Source organism: Phyllobates terribilis, unplaced genomic scaffold (assembly GCF_046119375.1).
Source record: "Phyllobates terribilis strain yellow unplaced genomic scaffold, ASM4611937v1 Scaffold_5__5_contigs__length_657084704, whole genome shotgun sequence".
Classification (NCBI taxonomy): domain Eukaryota; kingdom Metazoa; phylum Chordata; class Amphibia; order Anura; family Dendrobatidae; genus Phyllobates; species Phyllobates terribilis.
Genome location: NW_027362765.1, coordinates 203,282,070 through 203,301,666, shown reverse-complemented (window position 1 = coordinate 203,301,666; position 19,597 = coordinate 203,282,070). Strand labels below are relative to the sequence as shown.

The following is a 19,597-nucleotide window of genomic DNA, read 5'->3' as shown; positions in this document are numbered from 1 at the left end:
CCTCCAGCTCTCCAGACTGCAAGATGCTCCCTGCATCTCACATCTCTTCCCCAGAGGTCGCCCTGGGATCTAACTCTGTATCAGATTCAGACTCTGGTTCCGACACGGACCAATATTCCAAGAGCCAGGACATGATTGACACCCTTATATCGGCCGTCAATCAGACTCTGCACGTTAAAGAGGTCGCGAGCCCTTCTCAGGACTACTCCGTTTCCTTCAAGAGAATTAAGCGCCCAGCACGCACTTTTTCTAACCATACAGAATTTGACGGTGTCTTTCAGAAACAGTGGGAGCATCCAGAAAAGCGCTTCACTGGAAAGAAACAGTAAGACATGCTATATCCATTTAACCATGACCTTGTCAGCAAATGGACAGAGTCCCCATCAGTGGATCCTCGTGTCTCGTCTCTCGGCCAAAACGGTGCTGTCTCTTCCAGACGGCTCCTCCCTTAAGGACACTACGGATAGACAGGTTGAAGCCTTGGCTAAGTCAGCCTTCGAGGCTGCTGGTGCCTTGCTTTGTCCTTCCTTTGCCCCTACTTGGGCATCAAAAGCAGTGTCCGCATGAGCCAAACAGCTTAGGCAGGGCATCTTAACGGGGGCTTCCCCGGACTATCTGGCTGACCTAGCGGATCAGATAACCCACGCAGGGAAATATCTGCTCACGGTGTCCCTCGACGCCGCTGCCTGCTCAGCCCTTGTCTCTAGCAATCTTATTGCCTTACGTAGAATTCTTTCCCTGAAGGCTTGGAACGCCGACCCGGCTTCCAAAAAATCTCTAACAAATCTTCTTTTTCAAGGCTCCAGGCTGTTTGGGTCTAAGTTAGACCAAATCATTTCTGATGCCACTGGGGGCAAGAGCACCTCCCTTCCCCAGCCAAGACCTAAACGCCCCTTTTCTAGGAGACGTTCCCTTCAGTTTCGGTCCTTTCGTCAGTTCGCTCAACCGGGCCCCTCCTCTCAACAGGACCGTACCCCAGCACAGCGAGAGACGTAAGCCTTCCTTAGGCCCACTCCCAACTGGCGCGCAAAGGGTCGCTCCTCCAAGTCCTCTGGATCCCGTTCACGATCCAACAGATTTTCCTCAGCATGACTGGTCACTCCCACCTGGGACTTCTCCCAGGGTGGGCGGCAGTTTGCTTCTGTTCTGAGACTCTTGGGTCTCGGCAATAGAAGACGCCTGGGTCAAGGAGATTGTGACCTCCGGCTACAAAATCGAATTCAACGCCAGGCCAGGAACACGATTTCTCAAGTCCTGCCCCCCACAACCATCTCTGCTTCCCGGCTTCCTTAGGCCATCGCCTCCCTTCTGCACTCAGGAGTCATAGTTCCCGTCCCCTTTCAGGAAAGGTTTTCCGTTTTTTACTCCAATCTTTTCGTTGTCCCAAAAAAGGACGGCTCACTACGTCCGATCCTGGATCTCAAACAACTAAACCGACAAGTACGCGCCTGGCACTTCAGAATGGAGTCCCTCAGGTCGGTAATCGCCTCAATGGAAGCCGAGGAATATCTATGTTCAGTGGACATTCAGGACACGTATCACATCAGAAGTTCCTTCGCTTTTCCTTCCAGAACGCACATTACCAGTTCACTTCCCTCCCCTTCGGCCTCGCCTCCGCCCCGAGGGTTTTCACGAAGGTAATGGCGACGGTCATGGCCATTCTACGAGCCAGGGGGATTGTAATTATCCCCTACTTCGACGACCTGTTAATCAAAGGCCCCACGTTCAGGGACTGTCTCCACAGCCTCTAGATCACCTTGAACACACTCTCTCGGTTAGGTTGGCTCATCAACACAGACAAATCCTCCCTGGTCCCATCTCAACGTTTAACCTTTCTAGGAATGCAGTTCGACACGACCCATGCCCGGGTCCTTCTTCCGAGGGAAAAGATAAACTCTCTCCGGGGGATCCACCTTCTCTCCGACCCAAATCCACATTCCCTTCACCTATGCATGAGTGTCCTGGTAAAAATGGTGGCAGCTATGGAAGCAGTGCCGTTTGCCCAGTTCCATACCTGGCCTCTTCAACTGGCTCTTCTGTCGACTTGGGACAAGAACCAGTCATCTCTAGATCGACGCATCAGGTGACCTATTCAGATGAGAAAGTCACTAACCTGGTGGACCCGCCCCTCTTCCTTCAGACCCGGGAGGTCATTCCTACCGCTTCGTTGGCAGGTGGTCACGACCGATGCCAGCCTCATCGGTTGGGGGGCAGTCTTCCTCAACCACACGGTGCAGGGCCGGTGGAGTCCCCACGAAGTCTCCCTACCGATCAACGTCTTGGAGATGAGGGCAATTTACCTGGCGTTGCGTCACTGGCAGGAGATTCTAGCAGGGTTCCCAGTCCGCGTACAATCGGACAATGCCACGGCCGTGGCATACTTAAACCATCAGGGAGGAACGCGCAGCAAACCCGTCTTGAAAGAGGTGGCAAGAGTGCTAGTTTGGGCCAAGAAGACTGTTCCGGCAATCTCAGCAGTCCACATTCCGGGGGTCGACAATTGGGCGGCCGACTTTCTCAGTCGGCAGGGCTTTGCCTCAGGAGAATGGTCCCTCCATCCCGAGGTGTTTCATCAGATTTGCTTACGGTGGGGCACGCCGGACATCGACCTCATGGCGTTTCTGTTAAACCACAAGGTCCCATCCTTTGTAGCTCGATCCCGAGATCCACTAGCGATCGCTCAAGACGCGCTAGTCATATCGTGGTCTCAGTTCCAACTGCCCTATCTCTTTCCCCCTCTACTTTTGATCCCTCAATTCATCAAAAAGATCAAGACAGAATGAGTACCGGTAATTCTAGTAGCCCCGGATTGGCCCAGACGCGTCTGGTACGCAGATCTAGTAAACCTACTCGTCGACTCCCCCTGGAGACTACCAGACCGTCCGGATCTCCTCTCTCAAGGACCTATTCTTCATCAGAGTTCTGAACTTAATGGTATGGCCATTGAGGCCGCAGTGTTGAGGAAGGTGGGTTTTGCTAACAACGTCATTCAGACCCTAATTAGTGCCAGAAAACCCGCTACCTCGCACATATACCACAGAACCTGGAGAGCCTTTTTTTCGTCACTGCGAGCAAGATCAGCTAGCTCCCATGTCCTTTTCGTTACCGGTCATTTTGGCCTTTCTTCAGTCTGACCTGGAGACGGGACTCTCTCTAAGCACTCTCAAAGGCCAAGTTTCGTCCTTGTCCATTCTATTCCAACGTAACTTGGCTGGCCGTCCTCAGGTCAAGACGTTTCTACAAGGGGTGGCTCACCTGGCGCCGCCTTATCGCCCTCCAGTGGACCTTAATATGGTCCTAAGCGTTCTCCAACAGCCCCCGTTTGAACCCATTCAGGACATCTCAGCCTCTCTTCTCTCCTGGAAGTTGTTTTTTTTTATGGCTGTTACCTCAATTAGAAGGGTTGCAGAGCTCGCCGCCCTCTCATGTCGGTCACATTTTCTGGTCTTCCATCAAGACAAGGTAGTGCTCAGGCCGGTGCCTTCCTTTTTGCCGAAAGTAGTCTCCTCTTTCTACATCAATGAGGACATTGTTTTGCCTTCTTTCTGCCCGGCTCCAGTGCATCCACGGGAGAAATCCCTGCATAAACTGGATCTGGTCAGAGCTCTATGTGTGTACCTTTCTAGAACGGCCTCCCTTTGGCATTAGGATGCCCTGTTTGTCATCCCTGAGGGGCGTCACAAGGGTCTTCTTGCTTCCAAGTCAACCATCGACCGTTGGATACGTTCGACCATTTTGGAGGCATATCGCATCTCAGACAAACCTCTCCCTCCGGGAGTAAGGGCTCACTCCACCCGGGCGGTGGGGGCCTCTTGGGCGGTTCGCCATCAGGCTTCGGCTTCTCAAATCTGTAAGGCCGCAACGTGGTCTTCACTCCACACCTTTTCAAGGTTTTACAAGGTCCACACTTATTCTTCGGCTGACGCCAGTCTTGGACGGAAGGTCCTGCAGGCGGTGGCCTAGTCTGTGACTATCTTGTGTTCTCCCACCCAAGGGACTGCTTTAGGACGTCCCATGGTCCTGTGTCCCCCAATGAAGCGATAAAGAAAGAGGGATTTTTGGTACTCACCGTAAAATCTCTTTCTTGGAGCCTTCATTGGGGGACACAGCACCCTCCCTGATTTTGGGCATATGTCCAGTTGGCCCTTTTGGGCATCTCATTTAGTTTTTTCACGGTTGTGCCCCGTTGGGCATTACATAGTTGGTTATTTTATGTTTCTCCTACTGCTCTAGCCACTAACTGGTGAGCTTGGTGCCTGTAGGCGGGTGCATACTGCAGAGGAGGAGCGATTTCTTTTTTGCCTAGTGTCAACCTCCTAGCGACAGCAGCATACACCCATGGTCCTGTGTCCCCCAATGAAGGCTCCAAGAAAGAGATTTTACGGTGAGTACCAAAAATCCCTCTTTATTTGTTGTTCTGACAAGAAAAAATGCTATGTCTGGAACCAATGTAAAGATCCCACTGAAAAGAGAAGTCCTGTCATCTGAATAAGGCATGATTTTCACTTTTCTTTCTCTAGAGGAAACTGCGATATCTGGGGATACTGGAGGAAGCATATTTAATGGGGAGAAGAAGGTCCTTTATTATGCCGATGCCCTGACAGAAATCGCTTTTGTTGTACCATCAGCGGTGGAATCTCAGAGTAAGTTCAGCTCGGTTGTATTTGGTGATGTTTCCTAGATTGACTTTCCTACAACTTCTCTTGGTGACATATTAACTATTCGATTTTACCTTTGCTCTTCCTCATAACAGCAGACAATTCAGAAAGCAATGTATCTGATCAGGAAGGTGACTCCAACATGGATCTTATGCCAGGAATATTAAAGCAACCATTGACATTGGAACTGTTTCCGAACCATACAGAAAATCTGAATTCTACACAAAGGGTGAGATCTTACTTCAGATCGGTATCAGAGAGATCACAAACTCACCCACTCAATGGAATCAACTCCGAGAGAATGCGTGCGAAGCAGATCGCACACTCAACTTAAATATTAGCCAAAACTGCATATCTGACAACAATCACTTGAAAACTATAAACGCCACCAAAGCAAAAAATGTTATCTGTCAAGGTGAAAATTTGTGGTTAGTCAAGAATAAGAGTTTATGGCATAGTCAGTTGATTTGGGGCCTATTATTTGCCACTTTGTGCAGGCTTACTGTTTTTGTTTTTTTTTTGTCATGTTGCTAGTGGCATGGTTTGTACAAATAACCCCTATGCCTGGGTGATTGGCCAGAATGCAGCTAATCAAGATTTTTTCTATGGCCTGCTTTAAAGTGACACTTCTAATTTGTGCAAGACTTACCAATGTTAAGGGACACTCCAGAAGTAATAAGTATATAGGCAGGCCCCTAGATGATGTACTGATATCAGCTTAGGCTGGAGAAGGAGAACTAGGGAACACAGTGAAGCACTTGAGTTTTTTTTCCAATGAGAACTTTTATTAATGATGGGGGATGCAGATTTAGGAAACTTATTTATAAACTGTTGGATTTTTTTATTTTTTATTCTCCAGCTCAGTCCCACATCTAGGACAAAGAAGGCTCCACCCGGGCGAACACTTCCCCCTCTAGGGCCAGAGACGAAGGTGGCTGTTGTGTGGCTGGAGCAATATGATGACTTGGGTATGTTTTTTTGGAAGTAACTTATTCCTTTCTGCCTCTCTTTATCAATTTTGCTCATTGCTTTATATCTCAGCTGAGTATTATCTTTGCCCTTCCTGCTTTTGTTAAGTCCTGTACAATCACATTAATTGCATTTTCTCCCACCTTCAGTGGGATATTACTCCACTTGCTTTCATATTGTAATTGCCTCTGTCACAGTGACCGCAAATATCAGCTACTTCTAAATGACAAAAATTGTGTTCTATGTGCCTTCCAGAAAACTTCCCGTTGTCAGACCTAACGGCAGAGACCAGCACTGGTATAGAGTCTACGACAAACAGCAACACCTCCTTCAGGTAACACATTCGCCTGGCATCAGCTTTCTGTTCTGGAACTGAATTCTTTTGAATGTCTTATGTATTTCTTCATCATTCCTCAGGAACAGCACACCCGAGAAGGAGGTTCCTGTAATATTCATTCACCCCCTATATACCGGCTTGTTCCGTGTGAAAGTACATGGGGCTTCTGGAAAATTCAATATGGTGATCCCATTGGTGGATGGAATGGTGGTGAGCAGGAGAGCACTCGGTAAGTGCAAGGTCTGAGGTTTCATCTAAATTCACAGCAAAAAAAATATGGTGAAGTAGAACTAAATTTGTGAATTAAAGAAGGGTATTTCCATCTCCAAGATCCTATCCAATATTTAGGAAGTCTAATATTAGGAAATGCCTCCAATGGGAAATTTAATATAGTTCTCCTGATTAGCTATGCCACTTACCTCATGTGCAATGCCCTGCAGTAGCTTAGGTGTCGATAGATAGATACCTATATCTATCTAGATCTATATAATTTTTTTTTTTAGTGGCAGTTCGACAGCTCTTAGTGGTCGTAACCATGGATACATAAGCTACTTCTATGCCCTACATGAGGTACGCAACATAGTGAACCAGAAGAACTAGATTACATTTATAATTGGAGGTATTTGCTAATACTACATCTACCTCATATTGAGATAGGATCTTGGAAATGGGAATACCCCTTTAAACCCTTCATAGATATAATTTTTTTTTCTGGACTCGTACATTTTTTTGATCCTCATATTTAAAGGCTATGGACACACTTTATTACTCCATCACTTCTGCAAATAGTGTTCATTAAAAACTTAATGTTTTCTGTTCACAGCTGCCAAGCAGAGCTATGTGTGTCCATGGTGACCGACAAATTGTAGTACTCTGATCAAGTTGTACTCTTCTCCGTTTGTACCCTGCATCTTGCTAGCCTACCTTAATGTTAGGCAGAGAAAGGGGGAGCGATGGGAGTAGGAGTGTAGGATTAAACTGAAAAGGGTTTGTTTGTAATCTGTTACTATGGAGACACATGTGACTGCATAGGAGCTGAAGACAAAACCTTAAGAGTTTTGATAAAGGCCAATTGCACAGTTAATTCTTTTTTCAATGCATTGAAGCAATAATTAAAATGTGTTTCCGACCCTCTAAGTGACTCTTAAAACAAGATAAGGCATTCTTGCTGTTTTTTTGGTTTCTCCATCTTTTTAGGCTTTTTAGTAAGACAAACAGTGATCAACATCTGCAGGAGAAAGAGATTGGAAAGTGACTCTTACAATACACCTCACGTGCGACGAAAGCAGAAAATCACAGAAATAGTCAACAAGTACAGAAACAGACAGCTGGAGCCTGAGTTCTACACCTCTCTCTTCCATGAAGTTGGCCTGAAGAGCTGCACTCCTTAAACCAAAATTCACCCACTCCGTGGGGCCTAGGGGCCAGTGACTGTGTTTAAAGGGGGCCAATGTGGCAGGGTCTGGAAACCAAAAAATAAGAGCTGATGCACTCAGTGTGCGTGAGGAGGGTCTGTGGCATGAGGGATTTCCATAGGATTATATTCAAGGGCGATGTAGGCAAATGATTGTCACTGGCCGCCTCTAGTAGATTTATTTTATTTAATGGATCCTCAATGCAAGAAATAGCCAACATGTCAGAAATCGGGCTCCGGTGTGAGCTGAAGGACGTGAAAGAAGGCTGTGGGCAGGCGTGCGAAGGGTTTAGCCATATACGTTTATACATCCCACGAACAGCCACCATCTTGCATAAAATTACTTGCGGGCTAGTAACTTGGCCATTCAGGAAGACGACTTGTTGGGGTTAGGAGGGAGCCTCATTATGTATGCAAACGTCAAGCCTCCAGTTGGGTTTATTTTATGTTACTCCACCAAAAGCATTGAGGTGTGAGGTGTGCTCGGACAGTAGGCACCCTACATAAAGTCTCCTTTAGTCCAAAATAGCAAATGTATTCAGACTTGTTGACCCATTTCATTCCCTACAGGCTTCTAAATCCATTGCAATTTGTGGGCCTAGATGACCATTACGTTTAGGTTTTCATCATTTTAGCCATTCGTTCAAATTGCTAGGCTGAGCCTACAGAAGATAGCCGTATCAAATATTGCCGTATCTATAGATTAAACCACAACTTTGCTGTATTCGTATGTTTTTATATTTTAGATTCCCATTTATATAATTTATAATAATTCCAAACGGCTCCCCTTTTTTTTTTTGCTAGGGAGAGCAATGTCATCTATAATCAAGTTCTTGGTAGCAGGATTTTATGCTAAAACTATATTTCCTCTGTGAAGACTTATTTCTGTGTTTAGTACAGACTGATAATGAAGTCAATGGAAACAGTGATCTTGAAGCCTTAGCTGTTTTCTGTTGTACTTGTGGAAAAAAATATATATAATTCTGGGTATAGAAAGTTATATATCCGTGTATTGGGTGAATGTCCACCCCTTACGAAAGTAAACCTAAATTAAAAACTTAAGCTCTGGTCTTATATGTGTGTCAATATATCTTGGAGCTCAGTCAGAGAGCTATTTTTCTGAAACTCTGCATCTGCTGCATAAATACAGAATTGGAGGATCTGTGTCCACATTTCACAATACAAACTGTATACATAAACAGGTCTCCCAGACCCGATGACACTGTTGTACTTCTAAATCCATGTCATAATGTCTGTATAATCCCATTAAAGGGTATCCGTCACCAGCTTTCTGCTACCTAATCTGAGAGCAGCATACTGTAGGGGCAGAGACACTGATTCCAGCAATGTATTTTACTGGGTTGCTTAGTGTAGTTTTCAGAAAATCACTGCTTTATCAGCATCAGATTATCACTAGAGGACTACTGCTGCCAAGTAAACCAACCACACCCCTACCACTGATTGGCTGCTTTCTGCTTATGCACAGTGTTCACAGAAAGCTGCCAATCAGTGGGGTTAAAAAGAGCTCAGCATTCAGAGGAGTTCTAGATCTGCAACAAATAATTTTTTTTTGTTTTTTTTTATCAAAACTGCTGCACCCAGTAAAGTAAGTGATACATCACTGGAATCAGGGTATCTTTCCCTACTCGATTCCCTTTAAAAAGTTTTCTTAATGTTAAGTCAAGCTCTTTACATTTCAGCATAGTAACATTGATTTTTAAAGCAAGTTCATCAGATCTACGAGATCCATTTTTTAATGTATATAGTTTGTGATGTGTAGTCTGCTGGAGCATATAGTTTGAGCTCAGTAATATGATCTTATTCAGACAGCTGAAAAAGCAAACAGACAAAAAAAAAACTACTTCGTAGTGGGGAGAAAGATTCTTATCCCCCTTCTTCCAGGTCAGCCTCTGATCCTTGCACACTGAACAATACAGTGGAAGGTTTGGCTCTGTTTGTTATCGAGCTGTAAAAGTATTTTTATCTATTAAATTATTTCTGCGAGTCTCTGGCTGGATTGGCAATCACTCCAGAATATGGTTTAACTTCCACTTCATTGCTCAGTGTGCAAGGAGGCGAGGCTGACCAGGAAGAAGGGGGAATAGGAATCCTTCTCCCCCCTACAAAGTAAGTGGAGTTTCAATCCTTCAACTCCCCGTGTGGACTTACCGTGCTCGTCTTCTGGCACTCCTTTTTTTGTTTTTTCAGCTGTCAATGATCTTATTCGGTAATCTTCCTGTAGGTGGCTGCAATGGGGCTAAAAGCAATATAAAGATTTATTTAATATATCACCACAGATTTTTTTTTTTTTATGGGGGCTGGGTTGCAGTAAACTACTTTGCTTGCATGAGAAACCTTTTCAGCCCATGGCATATTTACCGTCCTCAGTTCAGCAATGCCCAGCTTGATGTCAAGTGATCCTCCTTCATAAATATGTATCTGAAAATTCCCAATACTTCTAGAGCTTTACTTTCACAGTTTGGAAATTCTGGATTATCTAGAAGGGAATTTTACTGTAGTTATTTTCGATGTAAAGAAATCTACTTTTTGAAGATCCTGTTGATGGCAATAAGAATTGTGACTATAGTCTGAGTCATCTTCCGTCCCACACCACTGCGCTATCTTCTATGCCATACACACCTCTCCACTGCCATCTGTAACGTGCAAGCTCCGTCACGTGGTAACTAATCCCGACAGTTACCCAAGCAACATTCACTTTACCGAGGACTCTGGAAAGAAGTCCAAGTAGAATTGCTACTTTGCGAATCGGAGGGGCTGGTTCCTCTCCCGATAGTCTACGATTAGGGCATCTTTTAAGTGTACATATATGTATTTCTGTTATATCTTGCAAATATTTTCTTTGATCTTTACTATCACTTGAATTATTGCCTTTGTGTGGGGTGTACTGTCATGGTATGACTTGTACAGATTCTTCTTCTGTGTCTGAACTCCACTGACCTAATGGTTAATCTGGCTTCCATGTAGCAGATTAGACAGCGCCCCGTTTGCACTCTGAAGCTCATATTTGTATTCACTTTTTTTTTTAATAAAATATAACTTTATTTGGGAACACATGTAGTCACTTGGCTTGCATCTGCCGATGCAAAGTGCGTGCACAGTTTTATCCAAGTTGTTGTTAGTCATGGACACTGTGGATTTCTTCCCAGTTACTGTATTTTATTCTGTATATAGGGTGACGGCACAGAGCTGTAAATAGAAAGGTATGACTCTGTTTAGCAGATTTCCTGTAACCTTTTTCCTGTTGAGCCACGAAACATGGTTTTTGTTCATGCCAGTCGCCTGTCTCTGAAAGGAATACACATCTGATATTGAATGTAACACATTTAGTCAAATAAATTTTAAAGGCTATTATTATTTAAAGAAGTCCATGTGTGTGTGTTTTATTTTATGCCGAAATTACTGCAAGAATCAGCTGACCGGTTCTTTTAAACAGGCTAGGAACACCTATGACATGGGAGACAAAAAAATATATATTTTCTTTTTTCTGTCATCGATAAAATCAATAAAATCTTGAATTGAAAAAAATTATATTTTTCCCATCCCCATGACATTAACAAAGAGAGGGAGGATCCGCCCTCAAGGACAGGAAACCTACATATATATAAGGTGGGGCCTTTCCTCCCTGCTTCAGTAGTTTCCTGTCCTTGGAGGGAAACCTACAGTCCCTGGTGATGCCAGGGATATTCGGGACTTACCTACTTTACTCCCCGTTCGGCTGGGGGTGGGTTTCAGAGGCTGAAGCAGACGCAGCGGTTCTTGGCAGTACGCCCAGCTGAAATGATGTGGCTTGCATGCCGCCGACTGCCAAGCCTGTGTCCAGTGAGGCCTAGCTCAGGAGGATGCAGCGAAGTCTCCCCTTCCTTTCTCGACGGGTGCAGTGATGGTTTCGAGGGTAATGGTATCTGTTGATTTATGTGATTATTGTTATTCTGTAATGTCTTTTATTGTCTGTACAAGTCCCCTATAAAATGTAAAGTGCTGCGGAATATGTTGGCGCTATAGAAATAAAATTTATTAAAAAATTAACGGGCGCGCATGTGTGAAGGGGAGAAGATGGTGACCTGAAGTGTCTGATGTCCCTTCCGGGGGACAGTGTCCCAAAGGCGGGAGATTTCAAATAAAGATTCAGATGGATGCACACCTGGTGTTAGAGGTGCTTGCCGTGTACCATGTGCAGAATGGAAAGAAGACAACCAGGGATCCTGTTGAGGAAGCAGCCCCTCTGTGCATGATAGTTCCTGCCTACTGGGGTGGGTAAGTCAAATTCCCTTCTGAGTTCTGTGCTAATGCTTTCTCCCCTTGAATGTGTTTTGTTGTAGGACAGACCTAGGAAAGCACAGAATAAAATAAAGAATGTGCACTTTGTAGAGCCAAATTATTAGTCATATGATTTTCAATGTCAACATTGCATTGAAAAACATTGGTAGAAGAATCCTCATCCCTTATGAAGAACCTGAAGCGATAATTAAAACAGAGGTCAGGAATTCACTTAGATCACTTAAGAATAGGACCCCTTATGTTCCTACTGAGAAGCAAAACAATAAAGGATGTGATGTTTGGGAGGTTGGAGGTGAGATTCTGCTTTCCAGTACATAAAACTGTCCTCCTTGATCTAGAATTGGAAGAAGCCTGATTAAAAAAAAAAAAAAGGATTCATTCTGAAAGGGGTTAAAAGAAAATACCCCTTTTGAATCCATATTTGTGAGTGTTGGAAAAAGATACATTGGATCTATTGTAATGTATCGTGTTGGATACATTTCACATGTATCCCGCAAATCGGCTTTGCCCTTTGATGACACGGGCCTCCTAAGGCTTACAGCCAGCTCGTGCTCTTTATCTAACTACGCTCGCTAGGATCTTGGGTTAAAGAATTGATCAGGGGATCTGCAATCTAAAAGTAGACTGCAGCATTCCAAGTCGGGGGGAATTTATTTTCGGACCAGTCCTGGATGAGATCCTGGTAAAAGCAGTAGGGTTCCCCACTAATTTGTTTCAGAGGAAATTATTTCGTCCTTCTGGAAGTAGACAGTTTGTGTCCACAAGGACCAGAGATCCCAGATGGAAGGTCCTAAGAGCTAAGGGGAAAAGCTTCAATTATGACCCCCTTTTCCCCTCACCCATGACAGCACACCTGGAGAAAGGGATCTGTCCCACCAAGGACAGGAAACCGTCTGAAATAAAAGGGCGGCACCTCTCCCTCGCTTCAGTTGGTTTCCTGTCCTTGATGGGAACCTGTCTGGAAGAAAGAAGACTTACCTGGGGCTGTTCCGGTGTGGAAGAGCGGGCACTGGCCTGTGCACCGGGTTCCAGTCTCCAGAAGCGCCGTCCACAGCTCCCCTGGGGTCCTGCGTCCGAGCGGGCGCACACGGTGAGGCAGGCTCCGTCCTCCCTTAGACTGCGGCGCCGTCCTCCCCCCTGCCGCTCCTGTCGGCCGCGCTTCCGGGTATGACGCGCCTGACGTCACAGCGCGGGGCACGCTGGGAGAGGCGTGTCAGGGGGCGGTACCCGATCCAAGATGGCGGCGCCCTCTGAAGCGTTCCAGGACGTTTTTTTTCGGATTGGAGCTCCGGCCTGGGAAAGGGGGAGGGCCCATGAACTAGAGGAGGTTCTGGATGGCCCTATTTTAGAGGGGGGGGGGGTGTTATCCTGGAAGCGTGGTACGCTTCTGAAGCATGGCTGACCAGGATAGCCAAGAGCAGCAGCTAACCCCCCCTCCCCCCCCAGCAACGGAAGAAGCAGAGGGATGCCTCGCACACGGACAGCCGCTCGAGCAATCGTAGTGGCAGCCGCAGGAGCAAGGTGTCAAGCGTCTCTGGACCATCCAGAAAGGAATCATCGGTTCCGCTACAGCCTCCGAATCCGGTACCCGTTGGTGACTTCCGGGGGTGAGTGATCTTCGTGAATGTCACCTTTTTAGTAATGGGAAGTCTCTTATGTGCTTCCTTTTTATAGGAGCCTAAGAAGAGTAGCGCCAAGCAAAAGCACAGAATGTGTGCCCTATGCCAAACTTCCCTCCCCAGAGATTGGCAAAAACCGCTTTGCCCGAACTGCGTTGCTAAAACTATAGCGGAAAATTCCCTGGATTTCGCATCTAATTTAAAGTCTATAGTCTACGCAGAGGTTCAGGGGTCCCTGAAGGGGTTGCTTAGAGGAAAGAAAAGATCCCATAGAGATGTCTCCTCCAACTCTGATTCCTCCCAGTCCGAGGATCTGTGGCTGAGTGATTCATCATCCTCTTCCTCCTCGGATAACGGTAGACCCTGCTTCCCCATTGAGAGTACGGACAGGCTGGTTAGAGCAGTCAGATCAACCATGGGTCTGGGGGAGGAGAAAGCATCCAAATCCCAGGAAGACATTATGTTTGCGGGCCTTGGAGAGAAAAAGAGACGCTCCTTTCCAGTACACATTAAAATTCAGGGCCTCATTGACCGGGAGTGGAGGAAACCAGAAAGATCAGGGGCCTTACCCTCCTTCTCTAAAAGAAGGTACCCCTTCGAGGAGAAGGACTCTGAGCCTTGGGATAAAATCCCCAAAGTTGACGGGACTGTAGCCAGGTCGTCCAAAAAAATCTTCCCTGCCCTTGGAGGACTCTGGCGCCCTAAAAGATGCCCTTGATAAAAAGGCTGACTCCTTTCTGCGTCACACTTGGGAAGCTGCCGCAGGAGGCCTGAAGCCAGCGGTAGCTGGCACCTGTGTGGCAAAATCCCTAATGGTGTGGAGGACCAACTTAAAGATAAAAAGGTCTCCAGGGATAGAATCCTTTCAGATCTACCCTTAATGCAGGCGGCATCGGCCTTCCTGGCGGACTCTTCAGCAGACTCTGTCAGGCTTTCGGCTAGAGCAGCAGGTCTATCTAATGCTGCCAGACGGGCCTTGTGGCTCAAAGGTTGCCCAGGCGACCTACAGTCAAAGCATAAATTGTGTTCCCTCCCGTGTGACGGTAGACTCCTGTTTGGCCAGAAGGTGGAAGACCTTTTATCAAAGGCGGGCGATAAGAACAAAGGGTTCCCAGGATTTTCAGGGGACTCAAAAAGGTTTGGTTTTCGGAGGAGGAAATTTAATCGAGGTCGCCTTCCAGGAGACAGGAGAAGATGGGAGACCAAGTCCAAAAAGGAGTCGGGCTATATGTTTGGAGGACCGTCCTCAAATACAAAGCGATCCTCCCAAGGACGCCAAGCCGGAGGTTGGGGGGAGGCTTTCCCTCTTTTTTCCAGCTTGGAAAGCAATTACAGCAAACCCCTGGATTTTGAACATTGTAAGTGGTGGCCTGAAGATACGGTTCAGCCAGATCCCTTGTCGGACCTTTGTGGTTACCCCCAAAAGGAAGGTCCAGGAAGAACAGATAACACTGGAGGCAGAAATATTAGGGCTAGTAAGGAAACGAGTCCTTCTCGAAGTGCCGATACCACAAAGAGGGAAGGGATTCTATTCCCCTCTGTTCATGATAAAAAAAAAACAACGGGTCCTTAAGGAACATCATCAACCTCAGGAGTCTGAACCAGTTAATAGAAAACCAGACTTTCAAGATGGAGTCAGTGAGCTCGGTAGTGAAGCTCTTACACCACAATTGCTTTATGACAGTAATAGACTTGAAGGACGCATATTATCACGTCCCAATTCATCCAGACTACCAGAAGTATCTGAGAGTAGCCCTGTTCATTCAGGAAGAGCTGAGGCATTTTCAGTTTGCTGCCCTACCCTTCGGCCTCTCCATAGCCCCGAGAATATTTACAAAGCTAATAGCGGAAGTAACAGCCTTTCTACGAATCAAGAACGTAGTGATCGTGCCCTATTTAGACGACTTCTTAATAGTAGGGAAATCAGAAGTCCACTGCTCCAGTCAACTTCTAGAAGTCACGACGGTGTTGCATCAGCTAGGGTGGTTGGTAAATTCCCAAAAGTCAAAACTAACCCCCTCAAGGACTCAGACCTTCCTAGGTCTAATCCTAGACTCTCGTCTCCAAGCCTGCTTCCTCCCAGAAGACAAGGTCCGCAAATTGATCGTTTTAGTCTTGAAAGCCATGCGATCTCCAGTGATGTCCCTAAGAGAGGCAATGTCCCTCCTGGGCTCTATGACGGCCTGTCTCCCAGCAGTCAAATGGGCTCAGGGGCATATGAGACTTCTTCAGTGGGAGGTCCTGTCAGCGCAGAGGTCCTTCAACGGGCATTTAGAAAGCAAGTTCTCTCTCTCCCCAGAAGCTGTAGATTCCCTTTCATGGTGGACAGACAGGGGAAATCTGACCTCAGGCGTACAGTGGTCCAGACCAGTAGATCGGGTGATTACGACCGATGCGAGCAGTTCTGGATGGGGGGGGGTCATCTGGCAGAGCTCTCAATACATGGTCACTGGACATACCACGAGATGGGGGCATCCTCAAACATAAAAGAGCTTTTGGCAGTAGAGAGATCCCTCATAGGCTTCCTTCCTCACATTCAGGGTCACCGCGTCCAGGTCAGGTCCGACAACCGGACATCGGTAGCCTATGTGAATCATCAGGGGGGAACAAGATCATGCTCTCTGATGGCTGTGGCAGACAGAATCCTTCATCTGGCAGAGCGACACCTCCCATCCCTCAGTGCCCTTCACATAAAGGGGGTAGAAAACGTAAAGGCAGATTTTCTCAGCCGCCATACCCTAAGACAGGGGGAATGGAGCTTAAACCCGGAGGTCTTCCAACAGATTGTCCAGTTATGGGGGCAGCCAGACATAGACCTGTTCGCCACAAGAGCAAACAGGAAAGTCCCCATGCCGTGGATGCCCTCCAGATCCCTTGGAAGTTCAGGAAGGCCTATGCCTTTCCCCCGTTAGTAATGGTTCCAGTAGTGGTGAGGAAGATTCGGGAGGAAGGCGCAAGGGTAATTCTTATAGCCCCTTTTTGGCCCAAGAGGCCTTGGTTCTCCCTGCTTTGACTAATGTCGGTTTCAGATCCCTGGGTTCTACCAGAGAGGCCGGACCTTCTCATTCAGGGACCAGTATTCCACGCCCAAGCCAGAGGTTTCCATCTTGCGGTGTGGAATTTGAAAGGTCACTACTAAGTAGCAAGGGGTTTTCACCAGGGTTAGTCTCTACCTTGCTGGGTAGTAGGAAACCAATAACGACTAAGATTTATAACAGAGTCTGGAGTAAATTCCTAGAATTTATAGATGCCCCATTATCAGACAAGCCTCCAATCAGGGGAATCCTTGAGTTTCTGCAAAAGGGGTGTGACCTAGGTCTAGCCACGGGGACTCTTAAAGTTCAGGTGTCGGCATTGGGGGCGCTCTATAATTGTAACTTGGCTGGGAACAGGTGGGTCTCGAGGTTTATCAAGTCCTGTGCCAGAGCCAGACCGGTTCGGTCCCTAAGAGTTCCTTCCTGGGACCTGAATTTGGTCTTGAACACACTTACCAGTGACCCGTTCGAACCCCTACAGGATGTCTCTCCAAAGATCCTCACCCTTAAAACCATCCTCTTAGTGGCCTTAACGTCTGCTCGTAGGGTGGGTGACCTGCAGGCCCTTTCGGTTAATCCTCCCTACACACAAATTTATGATGATAGGGTCACCTTGCGTCCAGATCCAGCATACCTTCCCAAAGTGGTATCTAGATTTCACTGTAACCAGGAGATTGTACTTCCCTCGTTTTGCAGCAATCCTAAAAACCCAGGGGAAGTTAGATTCCATTACCTAGATGTTAGAAGATCACTACTACAGTACATTAACATGACTAGTTATGGAGGAAGGACCATTCCTTGTTCCTGGCCTTTCAGGGGAATAGTAAAGGTCACGGGGTGTCCAAGGGTACCATTTCTAGGTGGCTTAGGGAGGCCATTTGTTTAGCATATACGTCTACAGGAGTTCCGGCCCCGGACAATGTCAGGACTCATTCCACCAGAGCCGTCGCAACCTCCTGGGCGGAAAGGGCAGACATCTCAATCGATCAGATATGTAGAGCTGCTACTTGGTCTACACCATCCACCTTCTTTAAACACTATCGGTTGGATCTGACCTTACCTTTGGGAGAAGGGTACTTCAGGCTGTGGTCCCTCTCTAGGGTGCTCATAATTCTCTCCAGGTGTGCTGTCATGGGTGAGGGGAAAACACCAAGGTTACTTACCGGTAGCCGGTTTTTCCTGAGCCCATGACAGCACCTGTAGTTTTCCCCCCCTGTTTTTTCTGTTTCTCATACCCTGGTGTGCACTGTTTTGGGTGTTATATATATATTGTAGGTGTTGGTTATATGCCTAACCTGTTTGGGAGGTCCTCTCAATGCTCTGTAAACAACTGAAGCGAGGGAGAGGTGCCGCCCTTTTATTTCAGACGGTTTCCTGTCCTTGGTGGGGCGGATCCCTCTCTCCAGGTGTGCTGTCATGGGCTCAGGAAAAAATGGCTACCGGTAAGTAACCTTGGTGTTTCCCTCTGATCCCCTCCTTACCCCTCCACAAAAACATCCGGAAGACGATGCCACGCCCCGGGTAGGTGGAAGACTGAAAAGGTTTTTCTTCCTGTGTGGTTAGAAATCTCAAGAAACAAATTGATTTTAAATACCATAGTTCTGGGTTTGAAGCTAGCATTCAGCTTCTGGCCGCCAGAAAGATTCTTAGTCACAGAAATCCAGCCCTTGAAAGCAGGACAACTCCTTTTTCTGAAATGCTACATGACCATATTAGATCTACAGGATGCATATTACCACATACCTATCCTTCAGAAACACGGAAGCTGGCATCATTTTCAGTTTCAGGCTCTTCGCTTCGGGTTGTCCATGCGTGTTCACAAAGATAATTGCAAAGATGTCAGCCCCTATCACAGAAAGAGACATATTGTTTATCCCAAATATTTAGATGACGACTTGATCGTTGGAAAAACAAGGTTAGATTGCAGTCCGCCGGTAAAACATGTATCTAGTGTCCTAGCTTCCTTAGGATGGCTGGTAAATGCAAAAACATCAAAGGTGTTTCCGGAACAGAGACAAGTTTTTCGGGGAATTCTGGATTTGTGGATCTTTTCTTCCAGAAGGAAAAGTAGGCAATGTATCTGGAAGTGTTTCCAGTCTGATCAGGAATCCAATAATCTCACTGAGGTGAGCTATACCCATCTTAAGGTCCCTGTTGTTGTGCATTCCGGCAGTTGCATGGGCATGGACTCATTTCAGAACACTACAGTGGAAGGTTCTGGATGCTGAAAAAAGATGCAGGACACACCTAGATAAGAGAAGTCTGATTTCAAAAACAGTGCGGGAGTCCCTAGTTTGGTACCTCTGCCGGGATTATTTTTTACAGGGAGTTCCCTGGGAAATCTTGGATCAGTCAGTTATCACCATGGATGTGAGTCCTTTCAGTTGGGGGTCACTTTTTGAGGGCAGAACTTTTCAGGGGCAGTAGTCACTAGCTCTGAGACGACTGTCCTCAAATCTGAAGGAACTAACAGCAGTCAGGTTCGCTCTGGTAGAAGCCTTACCTGGACTAGAAGGCTGAAACATGAAAATTCTTTCGGACAGCAGTGTTCTATATAAACAAGCTGCGGGAGGGCAAAGGTCCAGGTCTCTGATGACGGAAGTAGGAAAACTCATGATGGTGACAGAAGAAAATCTGTCTCTATCAGCAGATTATCTAAAAGGAAAGCACAATACCAAACCAGATTATCTAAGCCGCCACCAGTTAAGTCAGGACGAATGGTCACTGAACCCTTGCAGTATTTTACAAGGGTCTTAGGGTCTGATGAACCTTTTTGCGACCAAAGTCAACAGGAAGGTGCCAAAGTTTGTTTTTTTTTTTGTTTTCTTTTTTTCCATAGATCCCAGGTAATCCCCCTGTGGGGTGAATGCTTTTCTCCACAAATGGTCTCAGGAGTTAGCTTATGACTTCCCACCAATCTCCCTGCTCCCATTGGTTTTAAAGAAGATTCAGTCTGACCAAGCTGAAGTAATCTTGATGACACCCTTTTGGCCCAAGAGAGCATGGTTCACTTGGTTAAGACTAATTGCAGTGGAGGATCCATGGGTCCTCCCAGAAATCCTGGACCTCCTTTCTCAGGGTCCCGGGGTAAAGAATTTCCATCTCACGGTGTGGTGTTTGAGTGGCAGCCCCTTCAATTAAAGGGATTTTCCAAAAATAAAGTTTCTACCCTGATAGGGTGTAGGAAGACGGTAGCAACAAACATTTATGAAAGGCTTTTGAAGAGTTTTTTTTACATTTCTCCAATATAAATTCCTTTGTGAATA

The 19,597-nt window shown here is 46.4% G+C and overlaps 1 protein-coding gene and 1 long non-coding RNA gene across 9 annotated transcripts in view; one reads left to right on the top strand and one right to left on the bottom strand.

The window, feature by feature from the left end:
• RALGAPB (Ral GTPase activating protein non-catalytic subunit beta) overlaps positions 1-9,667 on the top strand; it is a 76,513-nt gene extending 66,846 nt beyond the window's left edge. For all 8 annotated transcript variants that reach the window (XM_073683741.1, XM_073683742.1, XM_073683740.1 and 5 more), the window contains 6 exons: positions 4,521-4,643; positions 4,754-4,887; positions 5,518-5,626; positions 5,883-5,961; positions 6,045-6,193; positions 7,162-9,667. In XM_073683741.1, the coding sequence (XP_073539842.1) occupies positions 4,521-4,643; positions 4,754-4,887; positions 5,518-5,626; positions 5,883-5,961; positions 6,045-6,193; positions 7,162-7,355 (788 nt within the window). In that variant the 3' untranslated portion in view covers positions 7,356-9,667. The remainder of the gene's footprint in view (positions 1-4,520; positions 4,644-4,753; positions 4,888-5,517; positions 5,627-5,882; positions 5,962-6,044; positions 6,194-7,161) is intronic.
• A 1,450-nt stretch (positions 9,668-11,117) lies between these two features.
• LOC141271053 (uncharacterized) lies at positions 11,118-18,916 on the bottom strand. Its single transcript, XR_012321811.1, has 3 exons — positions 18,835-18,916; positions 18,075-18,177; positions 11,118-11,301 (listed from the first exon to the last, which is right to left on the bottom strand). It is a non-coding gene; the product is annotated as an uncharacterized lncRNA (long non-coding RNA).
• Between the last annotated feature and the right edge of the window lie 681 nt (positions 18,917-19,597).